At 35.3% G+C, this 25,162-nt stretch overlaps 1 protein-coding gene across 3 annotated transcripts in view; it reads right to left on the bottom strand.

Moving 5' to 3' along the window:
• LOC137405994 (uncharacterized) overlaps positions 1-23,028 on the bottom strand; it is a 35,973-nt gene extending 12,945 nt beyond the window's left edge. Inside the window, exons 1-4 of one of the 3 annotated variants that reach the window (XM_068092490.1) lie at positions 22,919-23,028; positions 3,586-3,680; positions 3,276-3,360; positions 2,393-2,478 (exon numbers count right to left, since the gene is read on the bottom strand). In XM_068092490.1, coding sequence (XP_067948591.1) covers positions 2,393-2,478; positions 3,276-3,360; positions 3,586-3,660 — 246 coding nt within the window. In that variant the 5' untranslated portion in view covers positions 3,661-3,680; positions 22,919-23,028. Of the gene's footprint in view, positions 1-2,392; positions 2,479-3,275; positions 3,361-3,585; positions 3,681-4,639; positions 4,669-8,741; positions 8,859-22,918 lie in introns of those variants that run through there. The other 2 variants (XM_068092491.1, XM_068092492.1) reach the window with 2 other exon arrangements.
• Positions 23,029-25,162: the final 2,134 nt, after the last annotated feature.

Raw genomic sequence — 25,162 nt, 5'->3', positions numbered from 1 at the left:
CTATCGCAAATGCATCATATTTGTATGTATTATATTGTTTGTATTAAGTATGTATTTAGTAACATGAATCTAAAACACTGAATGGTTGGTAGGTAATAACTGTGAAGATATTTAGTAGCATGATCAGTTTCATAAACACAACATACATGTATATAAAATATGAATCGAATTAACAACAAATTCTATAAATACAAACATTTTGAATTAAAACAAAATTATTTCTCTAGTGTGCTATCAGAGAATACACGGATGTTACTGCAGTTGCCCATTCTTGAAAGTGTGAGAAAAGTTATCACATTGGTGGTTAACTTTGCAGCTTCGCAGTGTCGATGACAAAAATATAATGCATAAAGAGCGAGTCGCACCTGTGACAATCGCAGTCTTTTGTCACAGGTACGACATGACAATCACGCATGGTACTTTTGACAATCCCCTTCAATCCATGTTTACTCCGTTGATGCATAAGTCTACGATTGGTTGTATGACGATCACACTTTTCTACGCTTTACTAGATGATTACAGCATTTGTACTGCATTTTGGCTTGCCAATAGCCAATAATTACTTTTACAAAAGGATCCGGAGATGTCAAACAGTAACATAACAATGGACTGTTTTGTAATTGAGTCTATTGGTCAAAGCCAAAACTGAAAGGGTAGTAAATAGCAGGAGCAGATACCAACTAGAAGTGCAATTTTTTTGCTTCACTAAAAATAGTGTCTTAAAATTGCCTAGCATAAATGAGCCTTTGCGTTGCTTGTTCACACAAACATGTTGAATTTTTAATAAACTAAATTTACATACACTTGCTGTGATTGGTTCTTAATACAATCGCCGTGATTGGTTCCTGCCCAGCTTCGTATTTCGTGCTTAATCATGAGTCACTTCTTTTGGGCAAAAACCCGATTAGACACGCAAAGGCAGATATGAGTCACAAAGTGGCTTAACAAAATCATCATAATAAATTATCCTTTTACTACAAACTTGATGCAAATAAATTATTTTTACAATCTGACGGGAATGAATGTAGCCCTAGAGTAAATTGCATACATGAGCGGTAAAAACTGATAAAAATCTCAGGTCATCTATATAAATATTATAGAAATCTCAGTGTTTGTCTTTTTGTTAAAACCTGTGTCCAGTTATAGCAATTAAAATCTAGCAATAAAAAATCAACACAGCACTGGATTTGATCTCAGGACCTCCAGATATAGAGGCGGCGAACTTAACCATTTAGCTACACAGATTACAATGGCTCCTTTAGGTAAATATTCATTACATTGGTTAAGATACTAATGTTTAAAGCGCATGCTTAGGGTTAATAACTAGCACTGTTGACTGTTGCGCGTTACGATTGTTAAGCTGGCCCAAAACGCAGTATCGTTTTACGAAAGATTTTAGTAAAGATCTAGCTTTCTAGTCAAGTTACTCAAATTCATTAGATAATTATTCTACCACCTGTGAAAGGCAGAGCATTCGGCTAGTACTTTACTGAATAAATATTACTTTTTGATATCAAGGAGGCAGTGTTCATCTTAATAGCCTTGCTTATCTATGTCAAAGATTTGACAGCGGGTGGGTCATTGCGTCATCAATATGAACTTTATTTCCTACAACTCTCAAAAATGTGTTCCCAAGTTGCCCTTCACTAAAGTCATCAACACACAATAATGCCAACAAACAATAACCATGCTGGTTAATATCATAACTTGAAAAACGCTGGACACAAAACATGCTATATATATACTATGTAATGCTATGTATATACTATGTAATGCTATGTATATGCTATGTATATGCTATGTATATGCTATGTATATGCTTTGTATATGCTATGTATATGCTGTGTATATGCTATGTAATGCTATGTATATGCTATGTATATGCTATGTATTGCTATGTAATGTTATGTAATGCTATGTATATGCTATGTATATGCTATGTATATAATATGCAATGCTAAGTGTATGCTATGCATATGCTGTGCACATGCTATGTAATGCTATATATATGCAATGTATATGCTGTGCATATGCTACATGTATGTATATGCTATGCATATGCTACATGTATATGATATGTACATGCTATGTACTTGCTATGTAATGCTATATATATGTTATGTATATGCTATGTAATGCTATGTATATGCTGTGCACATGCTATGTAATGCTATGTATATGCTATGTAATGCTATGTAGTGCTATGTAATGCTATGTATATGCTATGTATATGCTGTGCACATGCTATGTATATGCTATGTAATGCTATGTATATGCTATGTAATGCTATGTAATGCTATGTAGTGCTATGTAATGCTATGTATATGCTATGTATATGCTATGTATATGCTGTGTAATGCTATGTATGTATTAGAACTGAAAGTCTACTAACCTTGAAGACAGCCACGATGAGCATCACTGCCGAGAAGACAGCAAATAATGTCACGATGAGGTTTATCCATGCTATAATAATGAGACCTACAAGCAACGTGCTGCCAGAAGTGAGGATTAAAAGAATTACAAGGCCTTGGAAATATCATTGGCAAATGTTTCTGCCTAACTAAAAAGAGGGTGAAAAATGCTGTCTCGCTAGAAAGTGTACAGGCAAGATAATTTTTCAAGGACACTGTGCGAGACCCTCTTGGCTGTCAAAATGAAACTTTACTGAGAAAGGAATTAAGATTCATGCCTCGAAAATAAATTGAGCAAAAAATGATTTAGAAATGGCTATTAGAAGTGATGGGAGTGAAAAAGTTTGACCATTACTTTAATAGTACTGAGGTCAGTCGTAGGTCACTCGGGTGAAGCCTTCATGAGTGTTGTACAACTGCTGATAATGCAAATAATAATTTACATGAAAAATAATAAAGATACATATTAAGAAATAAAAACATTAAACAATAAAACAAAATATAATTAACATACCCTGTATATCCGTATAACAGTCAGAGAACTCAAATTAAATGAACTCTTGTTTAGTAAAAGAATAACTTACCAACAACCAACAGGCGATAAAAGGCTCATTGTTCATATATGTAGCATGCTGTTAAATTCTCTATGTTTTACTTCGTGATAAATATTAACTTTATTTACACCGGTCAATGTCATTTAAAACATATTAGACCATGAGACAAAAAACAAAAACTAAAAATATTTTGTTTTTAAAAAGAGAAATTTTAAAACAATTTTTTTCCGATATACACTCACTCTGACTCGCGCCATAACGGACAAGTCAAAAGATTAAGCTTACTTAAAGTATCAAATATGCTACTTACCAGTGTCACTTATATAATAACCATCAACGGTGTAGGACTTCTGGATGTCTCTTATAGTGAATCCAACCGAGAGCACAGATGCTAGCTTTATGAAAAATAAACATTTACAAACACCCTTAACACCTGCTTGTAACCGTACTTGTACAGCCGTAGAATTGATATTCGGGTCAAGATGCATTGAAAAAGACCCACTAAAAACCAAAATGAACAAGATCTAATTAGAAAAGCTCACCTAAGGCCAAGTTGGACATAAAGTATTTAAAAAAAGTCATTAAAAAGACCAAGTTGAAAAATGTATTTAAAAACTCACCAAAGACCAAATTGCGCAGACAATTGTTGCATTTCTAAGATTTCTAGAACAGCAGCAATGCGTCAGCATCGGCATATCGACAGCCTGTCACTTATCTGCAACATATTCATAACATATGATTAATTTGGCAGACAGCTTTATGAATGCATAGACCTAGTTATAGATACCTGGTTCACCAGTTGACAAAAACCATTCGCGTCTTGTCCATGCTGTCCATGCTGTCCATGTCTTGTCCATGCCATATGATTTCCATCTTTTGAGTTTCTTTATTACTAAGTTTTCATGAAATTTGGTTCCATCATCAATTTTCTTTTCAACTCATGAATACAAGCATTAATAATAGTTCTGTAGACATATTCTATGTTCTTAGACTATCACTACACATTGTGTTTAAAATAGCATTGCTCTCGCGTTTTGATGAACACTAATCAATAGAGGCCACAAAAATGGCATTACGTGAGAGATGATAACTCTTAGGGTGCCCAGCCAATGAGGATGCTTTCGGAATTTATGTGAACCAAAAACGGGCATGCATAATGAATTAAATAAAAATATCTGTTGCTAAATAGAGGTGTGCTATAGACATTACACATATCCATAAATTCAGAGTTATCCAATATGCAATTGATTTCGCCATCAGCTCATTAGAGCCACGCTGTCAAACTCAAATTCACAGCAGTAATGTGAATATTTACTGAAAAATTAACTGGAGCTGATATGTATTGTTTGACTTTTTCATGTGGAAACAAACTTTTTTATTTCGATGAATAAATAAAGTATGTCTCTTCCAGAGTCCTTTCAAGTTTCTTTTCAAAGTAAACCTTTTTTAAAGCCAACAACAAGAGAACCGCATACAATAATGTCATTTAATAGAAAACCAACATTTTAACAAATACAAGATGTGCGTCGCAGTAGAAAAAGTGCGCAAGAAACAAATGATCCAAGGATTTTTAGCATTTACTCAACAGGTTTGCTGTACAGTTTGGTAATCATAGCCTACAAGTAGCATAACGAACATAAAAAATACCTATGAGATAAGTATTTGCCTACATACATGTATATAAATCTCAATGTTTGTCCGTCTGTACATCTGTCTGTCCAGCTATAGCAATAAAGTTTTGCGAATGAGAAATCCGCTGCGAACTGGATTTGAACTTACAACCTTTAGTTCTGCGGACATCTATTTATCCAATACACTACACTGCCCAACTGGCTATACCATGGAATAACGTGGGCACATACTTGGGACACATGCCAAGTAACTTCCACATAACAGTCACATATTACTCTATCCTATAGAGCAATACGTGACTGAGACAGTCATAGTTCATTGCATGAATACAATATAAATTCCTTGACATTTACCATAAATAAATAAAACAATGGCTGGTTATCATAGCCTAAAAATGAATTAATTTCGTAAAGTGGATTCCACTATACGGCATTAATTTGTTCTGGTGTTGGCATTGTAAGGTGAAAAAACCATAAAACAGGGACATCATAACCTGAGGGTGCACTGTATTGATAAAGATCTTGCGGCTCGGCTTCTAACGCACCCACTTATCCACTACCAATGAAGCCAATCCGACTCAGTCATCAATCCAATATAGGCTAAATCTACTGCGATTTTAATTTTGGAAAGGATATGCGATTGGAGTTTGAATGACCAACCCCTTTATATGAAGAATCCAGAAACAGCCTATATCGGAGGAAATGGTTCGGATATCGTTAGGCCGTTAAAAGCGCATCAGCAAACATAGCAAAGTGATGCTTAGTGAATCATGAATAAATAATAGATAAAGCCATTTTCAACATTGTAAAAGATTTATGAATAATAAATGAGCAAAGAAATAAATATAAAGGTTAACAACCACCAATGCACGCTTTGAAATAAATATTAAGGTTAACAACCCCCAATGCACGCTTTGAAATTACATGTAGCTTTGCTCACCGTTCACTCATCAATTGTTCAACTTGACGTACTAAAAATGATATATCCAAATACTTTAACACTATTCACAATAGCTTTGACCTTTGAAACATTGTTACAAATGCTAATCTGAAAATAGCAAAAATAAATTATAAAATGAGCTGGTTGCAGATATAAAATGTTTACGCTTCATGTAATTTAATTTATTAAATTCTTCTTGAAATCAGGTTGTAAATTATAAAAGTGCATTGCTGTAAAGTGTTGGGCTATGTACAATTAAAAAAAAGTTGGAAGAACATTTCTAGGAAAAAAGTTTCAAGAAAAATGCGACCGATACTCCGAATATATTTCGCAAGCTTGAGTCTCAAGTTTTACTCTAGATGTGGAATTTTAAAAGGTTGTACAATCTAGACTAGTGAATTCACAACCTTTATGAACCAGATATTGTGAGTCACAATGTCTCAACCTGCAATCTGATGGATGCAAGGTCAAGGTCGGTAACCAATATAACTGACTAAGCCTCATGTGTCTGGCCATGGTGACTTCTTTAGCGCAACCGAGTCGATCTTTTAGTCAATTTTTTTCCATGAACAATACTTACTTGGCAGGATTAGTTTTTCAAATTGGGCTCATGTATTTGTGTCGATCAGATTGTATCGATCTAATTGTATCGATCTAATTATATGGATTTAATTGTATCCATCTACTTGTATTGATCTAATGGTATCAATGTAATTGCATTGATGTAATGGTATCGATCTAATTACATGTATATCGATCTAATGGTATCAATGTAATTATATCGATCTAATTGTATCAATTCGATTGTATCAATCGCAATGTAGCGATCTAACTGTGTCACTCTAATTGGTTTGATCTAGAGTTGGATGATCTGTACTAGTGCAATGTCAGGCTATGGCTATATTTTTATTGATACTTTCATATGTATATGTTTTGTCAAAAAGAACTGCCATCAAATCCACCCGTAACTACAAAACGATGTTGGCCATATCAACTGAATGTAAACACATCTCTGAGTGCTCTTTTGTACATAGTCATTGGGTGAAAGTTAATTAGATGATGTCCATTCAAGGGAATGTTGTTGCAAAAATGTTTGCGAAGTGTGGACTTTTGACAGCAGGATAAAAAATATAGACAAATACTTATTTTGCCAAAACGAATACCTAGAAATGAAGATGTGGTTTGTACACAAATACATGGGCATTGACGTCAACCATGTCTGGAGCTCGTCCAGTATGTAAAATAAAGATTACTCTTTGTAAAGAGTAGCGATGTTTTGGCGAAGGTATGAATAACAGTACAAATGAATATTGGCCACACATATTGCAGAAAAAGGTTTTAAGAAGCAGAAACAAAACATACTTATAGAGTCAGCTATTTCCCTTTGCATGCTTTGGCACGCTAAGCTTTGGTACCCGCGAGGATGTATTTGTATGGGCTGTGCAGTCAAAGACCCATGTTTTGTTTAAGCCCCAAGACTAGCTCTACAGCAAATGGCAAAGCTGATACTCAAGAATGAAAGCTAGTCATACCTTGTATGACTAGCTTTGAGTGCAGAAAACGGATGACTTTTAGCAAAATTAAACCAATCCCTATTTGAAGATTATTAGTCTAACATCTACAGCAGCATGTCACCACTCAAAGTAGTCGGTCTTCTTCGACTTCTTACCAGGAATAAGGTTGCTGTCTGAGGGCAATTCATGATAATAACCAATAATAAAGAAAAACAACTACAGTAAGTCGTCAACTTACGACCTATGCGACATACGTCTACCCGACTATACGACCACGTCCGTGGGAAGGTCAGGCAGCTCAGTGCGAGGTGTAGCGTAAGCCGTTCTTCGTTATTTTCGTTAAGCTTTTTCGTAGGGCGATTTTTTTTCGCAATATATCAACAATAATCTCTCTTGAAATTAAAATTTGGCGATTTGTGTACTGACTATAATTATACGTTAATAAGATACATACGTTGCTCGCCATGGCAAGTTCAGCAATATCTGTTATAGTAAAAACGGATTCACAAACAGATAAATAATAAAATCTTAGTTCAAGTTTTAAGTTTCAAAAAATACATACTAAAACTTCCTTCAAGTATGTGTTTAGTAAGCTAAATTCATTTAAGTTAGATCAGAATCGACAGAATAAACAAAATCGACTAACGTCCAAATCGTTTTACGACCGGCCGGAGCCAAACGCGGCTGTATGTCGACGTCTTACTGTAGTGTAAAAGCTATAAATTATGTAGTTTGTCAAAAACATTGTGTACATTACTACCAGTTCAACAAAAGTCCCTTAGAATCAAATCACTATTAGTGGCTAATGTGCATGTAGTTTTAGTCACGAGTTCTCCGTCACTTCACAGCGGTCGCCATCACAGGCCAAAATGTAAGTATCGATTTTTGAAAAGCATTTGCTTGTGAGAAACCATGTCCTTACCATATCTTAGCTCGTGATCAGGGGCTCCTGCCGACTTATGATTCATCACACTTTCGTATGAGTTCATTTCATCGCTAATAGTGCAATGATGAATAGTGCTAATAGTGTAACGGTACAACGCTAATTCTAAGCACAAAAATAACTGCATTTGCTGAAGCTCTGCCAACTGTTCACACTGAGCCAGCTGAAAAACGTCCACCAACGCCTTGACAGAGGTATACACAAAACTATACCATTGGGACATCATCTCATGTTGTCTGCTCGTACCATCTGAAGATTGTCGTAGCATCATAGAAGAAACACACGATTATTTTCTTGTAAAATTAAATTGACATTGGTCTTAAGTGCTAAAACCAGTGCTAAAGTATGTCAAACTCTTAAGATCCCGTAATTGTAGGCTGACCAGGTATATTCATGTGGTTTCATAGCACAGATTCTTTCAGATCCATAGTATATACTACTATCAAATTGACTTTGCTTGACTGTTACAGCTTTTGAACCCATTTTTCAAACAGGTCACAGCAATCTTGCTCCTATCGGCTTAAAAATACTGTTCAACATCCCATTTTAGAGGCATTGGCAATGCTGTCTATCAACTACATCAGATGATGCAATGTCATAAAATTCAGTCAAATTGTAGTCTTTACGAAAAAGAGAAAGAGTATTTTTGGTTTCGCGTTTGCTGTGACTATGAATGTTCGATCATAAAAAATAGTGACAGCAGACAAATATTCTAGAAGCAGTGTCTTTATAAAGGTGACATACTCACATGTAAGTTAGCAAGACTATGTTCGATGATCTAGTCCAAGTCCTAAGACAAAGCACAGTTGTTGGAGCCTAGTCCTGCAGTCTCGATACTAGAACCTACTGCGAAACTAAGCAGTTCTCCTTCGGTCAGGTGAGTTGGCAAATGTCCAGAATGTTGGCACCAGTAGTCAGCGTGCGCACGAGCGAGTACCGTGTATAACTATTTCACTAGTGGCATGTGCATTTGTTTATATCGACCCATTTAATACATTGCATCATGCAGACGAACGGAACAGACGGATAATTCCTCAGACAAATGAGCGTTGGCAAGTTGCCAGCACAATTACTGTTATAAACAATTAATCCCCGCAGCTAGTCTCCACGCTGTTATGTGTATAGTATTTGTATCAGACCGTGTGTGAGCGCAGTTGACCATAGCGTGTCAGATCAATGCGGTATAGAAACGCATAATAGAGCTCTTTCATCGATTTATGAATGGTGTGGGAGTTTTCCATAGCCTTTGATTGCATAATATTAATTAAGACTATGCTAATAGAAGCTTCTTGTGTACATATACTTACATTTACGTCGACTAGAATTAGGTCTAAGCTAAACAGGTGCTCTTTTTGATCTAGTGTTAGATACCCTGCTGGCCCATGTATAAGGCTTGGTTCTATTCAGTTGCATTCAGCATGCTGGTGTCAACTTACGCCTCAGCTATTTGCACTACGCCGCACTAAATTTACCCTTTAATCTGACCAACCCCAACCAGCACCCTTCTGCATAAAAACCTACTCTATGACCGTTCCAACACTCCTCTCCCTCAATGACATTGTTTCGTAGTTAATTGAAACTTCTACACTCCCCTTCTCTGAGTCATTTCAGGTTAACAAATACGGGTAGCCATAAGTCTGCGCTATATAATACCAGCGCAACCTTGTCGCTGAATACAATGTGAGATTGAATGAGCAATATCGTGTTATAATCTCGAATTCTAGGACAAGTTGAAATTATCTCCTCTACATTATTTTTTAACAATGAAAAGACAACTCTTACAAGCTCAATATAAACGTGCGCCAAGTCTGTCTATAACAAGTTTGTATACACATGTACAAGATAACCAGTGGAAGTTAGTGCAAGGAAAATTCAGTAGTCTACAATTACATAAGAATGAAAAGCTGTGTGACTGTCAAACTAGATTTTATGCTACAGTTCACAACTAGTAGCCTTGATCTGAAAAAGAAAATCACTTTGGGAAAAATGTTTATGATTTGATTCATCATTGTATGAATAGGAACATTGTACACTAGTTCATTGAGTGAAGCAAGTGAATGAACTGGGTTGATGGACATACATTATCGACGTAGTCTGTGCAAAGTCTAAAAAACATCGATGACATGTCATGGCAAGTATCAAAACTACATTGATGACATGTCATGGCAAGTATCAAAACTATTTATACTTTTAATATTGGTTTTGTCCAGTAAAATAGAGTTAAATTTTATAACACTCAACATTAAAACCATCTACTTTCAATTTTCGGTTACACTTCGACTAGATGCAACCCAACATTTATGTAAGGAATTCATTGTAATGGTTCATGCATGATGTCGAGGTTAAAACTCGGATGTACCAATTGAATGAACCTGAATCAGGTTTCAATGCCTTACATTTTTTTATACAAACAATTATTCAAAGTTTGCATGCGCAAACTTTAAAATACCATATTTATTATTGAGATGAGAAGCTTGCCATAAAATGTGGGCCACTATTGGTACTCTGAGGCACTTAAGATAATTTCTGACATATGACTTGTAAGTTTTCTTGCAACATCATGGTTCTGCTAGAAATAGGGAATTGGGCTGGTAAAATTAGAAACAAAAACATACAAACTATGCTTCGTGTAAGTTTAAAGGTTGACTTGCAACAAAATTCACATTACAGTTATTTGGTATCAAGAGATTCACCATGTCTTACTCTGTTGTGTTGTAAGTGCCAAATATGTGGAAATGTGATTACAAGCTCTTAAAAGCTCAAAAACAAAAAGCCGCCGTAGATTGGAATCTCTTTATTTCGATGACGTAACCACAAAATTTGGTTATCGTCTTGTCACGTATGTTTTCACGTGAATTGAAAGGCCAATACAAAGCTCAATATAACACTTATCGTAGTAATATTTTATGACAAACACTTCGGGTTTTACCGAAGACCCCGTATCAAATATAGATGCTCGCTACTTTACAGTTTTGTTTCAGCATTATTCAATCGTCAAGTTGTAATCTGATCATGTGACCCAATACTTCGCAAATAATTTTTTCAGCACTTTTCGATTATCACAGGTGACCAACAGGCTCGTCATGATTATCAGACAATGATATGTACTCCTTCGAGCTAAGGTTAAAAAGTTAAACGATTTTTTACGGTAGGCTAAATTATAAGATATCAGTGCTAAAAGTGACAGCATTACAATGACGATAAAACAGACGCGTAAGAACAATAGACATGGTTTTATTGAATGCGTGAAGTATATGTGTGAAAATATTTCGACGAATAAGGTTGCAAGAAAGTGTAAACAGAAACCATCTCTCACAACTACATCATATTTGAGCCGTTTTGGAAAGGGAATCCAAACTACGGCGGTCTTGTGTGGCTGCGATTTTCTGTTCGTTTTTGAACTTTTAAGAGCTTGTAATCACCTTTCCACATATTTTGCACCTACAACACAACAGAGTAAGACATGGTGAATCTTTTCATATCAAATAATGGTAATGTGAATTTTGTTGCAAGTCAACCTTTAAGTAAATCATTTCTATCACTTTGCTACTGAACTTATGTAGTCATGATCCTGAGCTACCCCTTACGTGTCTCTACGAAAGAATTACGTTCATAAAAAAATTTATCTTTTTACAGATTATCACTTTATTTAGTTTTTAAATTCAATTGCGATTTTTTCCATTTAATTTTTTTACAGTTTTGTATAATGCATAGTTTGTATGCTATATTTAATTATTTGTAGTGTTTATCTCTCTGGAACAAATTAAACAAAATACGATGTAGTTTAGTAAAAATATTTGCTTCAACTTATGACAGAACAGATTAATTTCATATGTTGAGGTAGTACTGTACATTCCAACGGTTCAAGTAATTTGCTATTACAAGCTACTTTGTCACACCAGCTAGCAAATGTAATTTTATGAGATACTTTGTTACGCGGAAGGTTTTCTAACAAAAATCGTTTAGACTACACTACAATGTTTTTTCAGCTTGCGAGACCGGCTTTTGTAAAAAATCACGGAAATCTCTTAGCGTTAATCCGTCTTTAGATGTGGACTGAAGAACGAGTAGCCCGCCCACTGCCCTACTATCTTAGTTGGCTTAAAGCCAGATGTTTTAAATATTTGTTTTTATAGCATTACAACATAATCATTTAAAACATAATCTGCTTTGATGTAGCAGGCCGGGTGAGCATTATCTGCACTCTGCAAGGGCTGGTGAAGCACATTATTTTCCTAGTATGCTAGTGGTGGAGGACTGACAACTATCGTGGCTTCATATAAAAATCATAATACATTAATTTTATAGAGAGTGAATTCTCTACTAGTTCGGAAATTGTCCCCCTATGATCCTCAGTCAAAGAAGCTATAATTGCACTAACTATGCACTCATTAGGGCATATAATCATGATATAATTATTTTACTTTTGTGTTGCTGGTTCTGCCCACAACCTTATATACTATCTTGAAATCAAGTCGTACTTTCCATGTAGTATTATCTATAAGCTACTTTCTATGAAGTTATTTCTATACACATGTAATAGTTTATACATTGCACCTTCTATGCTATACTTTCTATGCTATACTTTCTATGTTATACTTGCTGTGTTATACTTGCTGTGTTATACTTGCTGTGTTATACTTGCTGTGTTATACTTGCTGTGTTATACTTGCTGTGTTATACTTGCTGTGTTATACTTGCTGTGTTATACTTGCTGTGTTATACTTGCTATGTTATACTTGCTGTGTTATACTTGCTGTGTTATACTTGCTGTGTTATACTTGCTGTGTTATACTTGCTGTGTTATACTTGCTATGTTATACTTGCTGTGTTATACTTGCTGTGTTATACTTGTTGTGTTATACTTGCTGTGTTATACTTGCTGTGTTATACTTGCTGTGTTATACTTGCTGTGTTATACTTTCTATGTTATACTTGCTGTGTTATACTTGCTGTGTTATACTTGCTGTGTTATACTTGCTGTGTTATACTTGCTGTGTTATACTTGCTGTGTTATACTTGCTGAATATACTTGCTGTGTTATACTTGCTGTGTTATACTTGCTGTGTTATACTTGCTGTGTTATACTTGCTGTGTTATACTTGCTGTGTTATACTTGCTGTGTTATACTTGCTGTGTTATACTTGCTGTGTTATACTTGCTGTGTTATACTTGCTGTGTTATACTTGCTGTGTTATACTTGCTGTGTTATACTTGCTGTGTTATACTTGCTGTGTTATACTTGCTGTGTTATACTTGCTGTGTTATACTTGCTGTGTTATACTTGTTGTGTTATATCTTTTAATCATGATTTTCAGGAAGTACATCTATGAACATTTATGTAAGGAACTCATTGCAATGGTTCATGCATGATTTCTATATTATATTAGCTATGTTGTACTAGCTATGTTGTACTTTCTATATTATACTTGCTATGTTGTACTTTTCATGTTATACTTGCTATGTTGATCTTTTCATGTTATACTTGCTATGTTGTACTGGCTATGCTGTGATACTTTGCATGTGATACTAGCTATGTTGTACTAGCTATGTTGTACTAGCTATGTTGTACTTTGCATGTTATACTTGCTATGTTGTACTGGCTATGCTGTTCTAGCTATGTTGTACTTTGCATGTGATACTAGCTATGTTGTACTAGCTATGTTGTACTTGCTATGTTGTACTTTCTATATTGTATTTGTTGTTGTACTTTTCATGTTATACTTGCTATGTTGCACTGGCTATGTTGTTCTAGCTATGTTGTACTAGCTACGTTGTACTTTACATGTGATACTAGCAATGTTGTACTTGCTATGTTGTACTTTCTATCTCATACTTGCTATGTTGTACTTTTCATGTTACACTTGCTATGTTGCACTGGCTATGTTGTTTTAGCTATGTTGTACTAGCTATGCTGTACTTTGCATGTGATACTAGCTATGTTGTACTAGCTATGTTGTACTTGCTATGTTGTACTTTTCATGTTATACTAGCTATGTTGTACTAGCTATGTTGTACTAGCTATGTTGTACTTTGCTTGTGACACTAGCTATGTTGTACTTTGCATGTGATACTAGCTATGTTGTACTAGCTATATGCTGTACTTGCTATGTTGTACTAACTATGTTGTACTTGCTATGTTGTACTTTTCATGTTATACTAGCTATGTTGTACTTTGCATGTGACACTAGCTATGTTGTACTAAAACATAGCTAGTATCACATGATAATCTACTTTATCATGTGGTACAATCTGCTAGTACAACATGATGGAGTTTCTATGTTGTACTAGCTATGTTGTTCACCGTTATAACTTTATAATAGACATTGCTCCTAGACACACATGATGATTCAACTAGACAGGCTGATAAATGGTGTTGATACATACTCAGAGTGTTTGCAAATTACCTGTGCGTACCACATTGCATATGTAAAGAGAATCCACAAATATTTCCATATCTATCAGTAAGGCCTACGCGGACCCTTAAACTTTGAAGTTATCCTACTACAATATGCAGTTAGAACGGTAATTAACTGACGAATCCAATAAAAACACATTTAGTGTTCATTGCATAAGTCTATTATACAGCAAACATATATTGCAGCCTTACAAACATTAACTAGTTGTAGAGATCTCGGTCTATGTCTTTTAACGATGCCTCGAGAGACAATCACTAAATGGCAGCCAACGAGACTTACCCAACTTGTCATACATCTTTGTATATCCTATTACCTACAGAAAACTACTGTAATACTGACAATTGACTAGAATCCATACCCCATGCACACGCCGATGCACACAGAGTTGATTATTACATATCATACCGAATAGTACAGAGCTAGCGTAATTCTTCTACAATCCCTAGGGTTTGGAATGAAAACACCCCACATATCCCGTAAGAGTTCTAAAAGCAGTGGGAGTTGGAAATATTACTCATGCACACAAAGTTTATGCATATTACAGCTAAGCTTGGGTAACATTGCACACTCTGAAATCCCCAAATACCCTTCACATCTATATTAGGGAGATGAACAAGTTTGACAAAGTCGAACTTCTGCATTATTCATTTGCTATGTAAGTGTCAAAATTCTCAATTTCGTCAGTTTTTCATCAGTTTTGGATATGAACGCAATTAATGTAAATCAAGCTTACTAGTGACATACTACGAGAATCTAGCATTGTACAAAGTATTCACCGACTTACCCAGTGTTAAAGAGGTCTTACAATATCACAAACCTTGATATCTTTAGAGGTGGCTGTTGGAGCACAATATGGAGCTATGCGAACACGTCATAAGGTGCATAAGCGTTCTGACATAATCGGTGTCTACAACGCTCCGGTAGATTCTAAACAACTACATGTACTTTCTTACAGGAAGGCATCAAAAGGTGATTAACCAATGACTATAGAATGCTGTGAATGCAATATCTTTGTTGCGGATAGCAAAAACTCCGAACGTGAGGCCCACAATACACAGATCAGAAGCTAGTTTGATTTGCACACAGACCATAAAAAGCGCAAACTAGACACATAAATATTAAAACTTTGAACAATCATTACTGGTTACTTTTTAGACCATGTCAATTCAGTTGAAACTATTTTGCAATATCTAGCACAGCATCTCTAAATAAACCTTCATAACTACAAAATTATGAAAACTGTTGAAGCCTTATTAAAGGCTATCTCTACATTGACATTTGGAGTACTTGCAAGAACATGGCAGCCAAGAGTACATTTGATGTTACGCACGAGTATATGTTTGGTGTCAGGTTAAATTTTAAGCCTGATTCGCGTAAAACATCTCATAACTCTACCCATACGTTGGCATGGTTTCTATTGGTCAAGTGAGGCGCAAAGGTTCAACAATTTCTGCTTGCATCATACATTGTATATTTTTAAGCCAATCTTTGCATACCCTGTCCTTAGGTTTCCCCATCAATTTTACTCGTTAATGTGCCCGTGTGACCCAGGCTTTTCTTAAGTGATATCTAACAACCAGAGATATTATTGTATTAAAATATCTAAGAGTTGGTACACTATGTTAGTAGCTTGATAGTTTTGCAATTTGTTCCAAATAGCTGTGATAGAAAGGATGAAAAACTAAACTTTCTACTGCAAAGCCCATCCAATTAGATTGGAAAGTGTGGGTGTGAGTTTCAAGTGTGAATTTAAAAGTGTTTCAAAGTGTGAGTTTTAAGTTACTCGCATGTTTTCAATTTGGCCTTTACCATAATCTATATGTTTTGTTCTTAATTTTAACCGGTAACCTTGTGACAACAACAAGTATTATATGATAAAAAGAGGTCTAAAATGGAGAGTTAATATCGCTCTTAGTAGTGAGCCAATTTCCGAAACATACATAAACTTTTTAAATCAGAGACTATTGTCATCGTGGGTCCAACTTCGGTCATGTCAAGAATTACACTTTATGTTAGACCAGTTGAGACTCTTTATTCTGCATAGCAAGAGCTTTGATATGTGTAGAGATTGGACTCCCTTTTGCAAAAAGGGAAGCGCAATAAGTAGAAACCTACATGTAAATGGACATATAAATCCACTGTCAAGGTGAATACATCTATGTATACTGTAAGAAAAGACAGAGAATGGACATATAAAGCCACTGTCAAGGTGAATACATCTATGTATACTGTAAGAAAAGACAGAGAATGGACATATAAAGCCACTGTCAAGGTGTGAATACATCTATGTATACTGTAAGAAAAGACAGAGAATGGACATATAAAGCCACTGTCAAGGTGAATACATTTATGTATACTGTAAGAAAAGACAGAGAATGGACATATAAAGCCACTGTCAAGGTGTGAATACATCTATGTATACTGTAAGAAAAGACAGAGAATGGACATATAAAGCCACTGTCAAGGTGAATACATCTATGTATACTGTAAGAAAAGACAGAGAATAGCAGGAGTAGAGATGTTGGATTATATTAAATAAAGGAGTCACTGTTAAACCAAAGCTCCGCTAGGATTATGTGCAAAAAAGGTTTCAAAGAATCCTTAATCTTAATGGGCGATTTTAAAAACTTTGACGGCATAAACTTTAAAAGAGAGTGATGGCACATAAACAAAGCAAATGTTGCTGAATACAGTCTTGACTGAGACAACAATTTAGGTGTCTTGTTTTTCTTAAATAAACAACTGCCTAGTGTTACACTAGTGTAACTGCAACTGCAGTTACACTAGTGTAACATGCTACGAAGTTTTGTCCTATTTTTCATTCAAAATCACTAGTGTTCCATTCACAGCTCTCCTCATTAGTGATTCAATCTTTGCATGATTGGCTAATCCTAGTAAAACTACAAAGTGTGGCTGACAAGCCAGGAAGTTACCAATAAATGAGAATAACAAGGTTTTGTCTCACAGGCATCATGTCTGTGTAGATTTGACCGATTACTCAAATGAAATACCAGAGCCTCATGAGATCTTAGACTGCCGACAGCGATGACAGACGCTAGGCATGCGTACACGCAGGATTAACCTACCTTGACAAACGGAAGACCAGCTCAAGTGACTGAGTCAACCACATGTAGTCTTACAGCAAGAGGCAATATTTAACCTTTGCAAATAGATAGGACAGCTCAATCCTGTTTGACCCTAATCATTATTAGCTTCTGCCTCCTAACCTATATCATACGAGACAGTCATAGAGTTACTTTATAGCTTCTTGCGGTAGATGAGAATGACTCAGCTATTCTTTTCACTGTGTTCTTAAGATTCAGTATTAGACTCAGAGCAAATAGTCTTCTTGCTAACTATTTCTTAGGCACTCTGGCTAAGGGTTTAACAGACAACCTGTAATACATGTAGTAGCATACAAAGTAACTGTTGTGAGTTTAGTGAATATTTGCAAACAATCAAATCTTTACTTATGACTACCATTCCATATGAATGTATATATACACACATATATATGTATATCTGTGGTGGAACAGCGCTGAGACCTGAGCCGGTTGCCTAGCTCTCCCAGGCCAATGACACGACTAGGCCCGGCTCAGCAGGAGACCAGGTCGTCGATGAGGACCCGGTCAGCCGATGAGACAATAGCCGAGGCCGACAGAAAACCAAGGGAGCGATGGAAAGGAGCCAGTTAGAGACAATGCGAATATAAGGAGGCCAGATGAGACGAGAGAGCAGAGATCGCTGGCAGTCTCTCGCATGTTGTTCCTTACACGCACACACTGAATTGCATATATTCATATTTAATCTTGAAATACATATTTCACTTATTGCCTTGCACTCAGTGGTTTTGATTCTTGTGGAGCAGTAAAGGGAATCGGCAGTTTCCTTTACATATATATATACAACCTATAGTTATATATACAACATATAGTTAGTTGTACATATATAACCTATATTATATTTATTATATATACGCATATATAACCTGTATCATAGTTATTATATATAAACATATATAACCTATATCGTATATATTATATATATATACATATATAACCTATATCATATATATATATATATATATATATATATATATATATATATATATATATATATATGAGGTGAGTGCTATATTATTATGGAGCCCTATTATTATTATATTACTATGGAGCACTCACCCAAAATCTGATACTACTAGATTGTATCTTGATAGGAAAGATGGCGGTAGGAAACTCAAAAGTGTACAGCAGACAGTGAAAGAGGAGGAGCAAAGCATCAAAGCATATGCAGCCTCCATGGCCATCTCAGATAAGTTGCTAGCTGAATTTCAATCGGCTGCTCTTACAACGAACCTACGCCCTGATGATGAGGAAATTGACTGGCACGCGAAACCTCTTCATGGTGCTTACCACCAACAAATATCTAAGGTTGGCGATCTTCACCAGACATATATGTGGCTGAACAAAGGAAACCTAACGGCCAATACAGAGTCGCTAATCATGGCAGCCCAAGAGCAAGTGCTCCCAACAAGGCAACTCCAAACGAAAATCTATCACACTAGAGACGATCCTAGATGCAGACTTTGCAAAGATGCACCTGAGACCATCCAACACATCATCAGTGGATGCAAGCAGCTAACAGGGAACGCATACACTGAGCGGCATAATCATGTCGCAGGTGTTGTGTATAGAAGTCTATGTGATGAGTATGGCCTTAATAAACCACAACACTGGTGGGAAGCTCCTGGTAAGGTCAATGAAAATGACCGGGCTAAAATCCTCTGGGACTTCTACATCCAAACTGACAAGCATGTCCTAGCAAACCAACCAGATATAGTGGTGGTAGACAAGGAGAACAAGAGAGCTACTATAATAGATATAGCAGTACCCAATGACTACAATATAGCCAGCAAAGAAAAAGAAAAGGTAGAGAAATATCTACCTCTTGGAGAAGAAATTGAAAAATGCTGGAATGTAAGAACAACTGAAATCCCAGTAGTCATTGGGGCACTGGGCGCAATAACACCGGCGCATAAAATGTGGCTTGCCCAAATACCAACAGCAATCAACTTAGGTGAGTTGCAGAAAAGTGCGCTATTGGGAACAGCTAAGATCTTGAGGCGAGTGCTCAAACTCCCAGGTCTCTGGTAGGAGACCCGAGTTAGAGCAGAATTTACCACCCATACGGGGTATCCGGGGTGAGGAAACAATTTTTTATACATATATATATATAATCATCAGAATTATATCCCGTTGTCCATAAAAGTGCTCAATTCCTGAGCTGATCTATAAAATAGATAATAAAAGAGCAGTGTAAAATTTGATAAAAACTGTATTTAATAGTTTAAGTAATAATTTGAGTAATACAGTTTTTATCAAATTTTACACTGCTCTTTTATTATCTATTTTATAGATCAGCTCAGGAAACTTCGAGCACTGTTATGGACAACGGGATATAATTCTGATGATTATATATATGTAGACTTTACTGCACTATGTTTCATACACTCATGACAACCTAGACACCTAAACCTACACCTAGACACCTTAGACAACTCATGATTACACACGTTAAATTTATAAAATTCAACGTGTGTAATCATGAGTTTAAAATTATTTTTATTAATCCATCGCTATAAAATTTATACCTATAAATTTACGTTTATATATGTATATATATCTATATGTATATATATATATATCCATATATATAAACGTATATGTATATATAAATATATATGTATATATTTATACATATATAAACGTATATATATAAATATATATGTATAAATAGCCTATATATATGTAAACATATATATAATATATACCCACCCGTACATACACGTAAATATATAAACAGTGCACCCTCAGGATACGATGTTGATTCGTTCCAGGGTTGGTATCGTATGGTGAATAAATCGTATGTAGGGGTATAGAAACCATAGTAATTATATAATGCAAACATCCCCTGGTCAAAATTTTATATATAGATGTTGTACATATTAAAAACTAGAAACAAAATAGTGTGTTAACCTTAGGAACAATAGTTACCTACAGTAACTTTATTGTATTTAGTGTATTTTGTGGTTCTGATCTGCAGCAAAATATCACATTATAATGTACCTCAGTACATACCGTAGTGAGTTCTTACCTTCAAGACAGATGTACGTATAACATAAACTTTAAATTCACCTCAAATAAGTTTAGCTTGCTAAACACACACACTTAAAGCTAAGTTTTAGTATGTATTTTTAACTATTTGACTGAATTTCAACTTTTTATCACGAAAATTGTATCACTTATCAGTTTCTGTCTTCGCTTTCACTAGAGCTTTTAGCAGACTTGTTTAAAACTTTTTTTAACCTAATTTGGCAAGAAAGCTCGAACGATGCTGTTTTCGTAATAAAGTAGACGTTTGTTAACAGGTTAAGAGAAGTTGTTTAACCACTGACCTGTTTAGAGGAATCGCAACTCCAACTTTGCTACTGGTTTTTTAAGGAAAATAATACTGTTTTACACAAGAGAATTGCTGAACTGAGAAAAATTGGTCACCGTGTCTCTTTCAGGTGTTGTGAAAATACTTTCGGAGAACAGCATTTCAGTGCCTTTGTTATTTTGACGTATGTAATAAGCCAAACAACTGCCAAATTTGAACTCGGGCAAAAATTTTGTTGAATTCGTATGGTGAAATAAGATTCATATGATGAGGTGACAAAATCATCGTGGTCCACTCCGTAAGGTGAAAAAATCGCAAATCAGTGTAATAATATCCTTAGGGTGCACTGTATAAATATATATATCTATATATAAACATATATATACACTAGTGAAATGCCCAGCGTTGCACGCATATTAAAAATCAGCTTATAAACAGTGATAGCAATGCCACACTTACAAACTCAGCTTATAAACAATGCCACTTGCCATTAGCCTGGCACATTGCCAATGGCTAATTTAAGTAGGTTCTTACTAATACATAGAATGACGTCTGCGCCGTAATGGAGTGAGCGGTAGCGTAGCGTATTTTCACCTACATAGCAACATATATTGCTCAATAAATTCATCAATCTCGCCAGAGCTAAATTGGTAAGGTATTTGCCGGACGAATGAGAGGTTCCGAGATCAAGCCTTCTGTTTGTTTGTTTTATTTCATCAAAAGATATGAAAACAGAAAAAAGAACAAAAGAAATAATGATGAGGCCCAAACTGAGCAGTAGCATTGCTAGTCAAGGCGCTGGGCCACAAGTTAACAGCGAGCAGCCAGAAACTATTTAGTTACCGCTCAACAGGCACAGCTTGAGGGCACGTCTAAAAGTGGGCTTACTCACTACCCTACGCAGTTTATCAGGCAGAGCGTTCCATTGTGCTGACTGCTGGTATGACATTCTGCGATGACCCGAAGCAGATTTAGAGGGAGGTAGCTTTAGATTTAAGAAAGAGCAGCGAGTGGGATATTGATGATCCGTAAATTCATAGAATCCGTGATTCATCGATGATATCGATGAAGAATCCGTATCTGTGATACGGATTCTTCATTCCAATATTTTAATAGCTATGGTTGGACATACTGAATTACACACATATACACATACGGACTTGGAGATTTATATATATATTTATTTATACATTGATTGGGCAGTCCTTTATCATTGTTATAGAAATTGTTTCACATATGATGCCACCAAAAATAGAGAAATAATTAAAAAGGTATTAATTAATAATTAAAATTAATTGCCATAAACACAAAAACAAAAATTGATACAAGGAAGACTTGAAAATATTAAGCTGAAATAAACATCTCATCTATTTTGACAAAATTTACCAGCTTGCGCCATAAAACTTGCAAACTTCAACTCGACACTCGAAATAATCTCTGAACATACGAGGTTCAAAGTTTCTCGTGAACACGTAAATTTTTATATGAAAGCAAATAAGCTGGTGACGAAAAAAAAGGATAAACTGCAAGAAGAATGAAAATCATACAACATAATTTAGTTCAAACTTTACCTAGTCCAAGTTAAAGTAAGTTACGGTAAGTTAAAGTAAGTTACGCCAGGTATTGCTATCACCACTTTTAACTCTGAACCTACACATCTGTAAACCTACATTTCTGTTCAGTAACAATCTGACTATCACCTTATTGGTTTAGTTTTTACATTCAGTAGTTAGATATATCTATATTATATATTTCTTCGTTGCTATGTCTAATTAACTGCATTATTTATTAAAGTGTGTTCATAGTTTTGTTGGGCGATGAAATGAGTTGAACAAATTACAGGGTATTCTTACTTGAATATTAGCTCTAACATATGACTGAACAGATTTAACATACTAAGTAAATTGACTGTGCACACTGACTGATATTTAGTACTGACGGCTATCTAAGAATTTCTTGAGCGCTATTGAAGAGAAGTTAGATTGGTAGTTTCATGCCATGAGAGCACAACTCCAAATCCAAATACATCGATGATGAAACAAAATGGTTTCAGATCCGACCATCTTACCAATTAGCAGACATTCCTGATTGTCAGGTTACAGCTCCATGGTTACAGCTCCATAGTTACAGCTCCATGGTTACAGCTCCATGGTTACAGCTCCATGGTTACAGCTCCATAGTTACAGCTCCATGTTACAGCTCCATGGTTACAGCTCCATGGTTACAGCTCCATAGTTACAGCTCCATGGTTACATCTCCATGGTTTGGCATCATCAGTAACTTAAACAAATAGTCCAAGTATTTGATGCGTCTGGCTTTCTGTCAAGCAGAAGCGCATTACATTACAAATTGTAAAAAGCTGTTTTCTTGCACTGGCATCCTTATTTCCTACTCTTTGACGATGAACAGGAAATGGGAACAAGAAAAAGGAAATTATACGTATTTCTAGATAAAAGTAGAGCAACATTGAGAGTTTCAACATAATTATATAATACTAAATGTATCAAAACTGAACAGCATGGCTGTCAATCAAGCCTGCTTCTCAAACAAGAAGTTTTCACCTTGGGGTTCTTGGAGCTATTTTTTAAACATGCTTTTAAAATAATAATAAAGAAATATAATAAATAATAAAGAAACCTAAACTGTCACCATCTATACTTGTGTAGCAAATTTATATTCATCACCGGAATAAAACACCGGAAGGAGATTTGCAAGTAATTAAAGTAAACAGATACTTTGAAAGTGAATCATTTGCGTTTTGTTGAAATGAATAAAACAGAGAATGCAAAATGAATGCATGTCAACCGAGGCCTAGAATGATGAAATTTTCTATCTTAGTAGCTTGATTGAGAACGCTTGTTGGAGAAGTTATATTGGCCAATTTGAGATTGTTAGATAAAACTAATAAACATTCTAATGCACCCAGGTTGTCCTTTTCAAAACTCATATTTCCTTGCTAAACTTGAACCATTGTGAGGGTGAAAGTCACAAAACATCTGTTGCATCCTTTTTAAATACACCATGAATTATCCTAAAACTACTATTTTAAAATTATAATACACACACACTTCTAGAGTCATTCTCTATGTATTAGAAAATATTTGTTGAAAGAGCTGCTGCAGCTCAATACAGAGACATAAATCTAAGCTCCAAACAATGATTTACTTTCATCATCAAGGCATAAATTGGTATCATGCTACAAACTTAGCACTTCAAAATACTATAGCCATAAAAAATTATTTTCATTACTAGATAATTGCAAAACAATAGAATCACAGAGAACCACAACATGTTCAAAGTTATTAATTTATTGTAGGCTTTCCCACCAATCAGCATACCGGTATCAAACATTTTGTAATAAAAATATGTTTAAAAGAATTTATGGTTTTATAAACTATCTGAGCATATATATTTTTACAATGTTTTCAAATTTAGGTGTTCCATATATTTTTATTATGTAATATTTTTGAAAGACTGTTTATTGTCTCTAAACTGTAAGCTAAACAAATAAAAGTATCTTGCTTAAAGGTTGACTTGCAACAAAATTCACATTACCGTTATTTGATATGAAAAGATTCACCATGTCTTACTCTGTTGTGTTGCAGGTGCAAAATATGTGGAAAGGTGATTAAAAGCTCTTAAAAGCTCAAAAATGAACAGAAAATTGCAGCCACACAAGACCGCAGTAGTTTGGATTCTCTTTCCAAAACAGCTCAAATGTGATGTAGCTGTGAAAGATGGTTTCTGTTTACACTTTCATGCAACCTTATCCGTCGAAATATTTTCACAAATATACTTCATGCATTCAATAAAACTATGTCTATTGTTCTTATGCGTCTGTTTAATCGTCATTGTAATGCTGTCACTTTTAGCACTGATATCTTATAACTTACCGTAAAAGTTTGTTTAATTTTTTAGCCTTAGCTCGAAGGAGTACATATCATTGTCTGATAATCATGATGAGCCTGTTGGTCACCTGTGATAATCGAAAAGTGCTGCAGAAATTATTTGCGAAGTATTGGGTCACATGATCAGATTACGATTACAATTAGACCAGGCCGAAACAAAACTGTAAAGTAGCGAGCATCTATATTTGATACGGGGTCTTCGGTAAAACCCGAAGTGTTTGTCATAAACTAGTACTACGATAAGTTTTATATTGAGCTTTGTATTGGCCTTTCAATTCACGTGAGAACATACGTGACAAGACAGTAACCAAATTTCGTGGTTACGTCATCGAAATAAAGAGATTCCAATCTACGGCGGCTTTTCGTTTTTGAGCTTTTAAGAGCTTGTAATCACATTTCCCCAA

This window comes from Watersipora subatra, chromosome 10, assembly GCF_963576615.1.
Source record: "Watersipora subatra chromosome 10, tzWatSuba1.1, whole genome shotgun sequence".
In the NCBI taxonomy this organism is placed as follows: Eukaryota; Metazoa; Bryozoa; class Gymnolaemata; order Cheilostomatida; family Watersiporidae; genus Watersipora; species Watersipora subatra.
The sequence above is the reverse complement of the archived record's forward strand: the minus strand, read 5'-3'. Positions and strand labels throughout refer to the sequence as shown.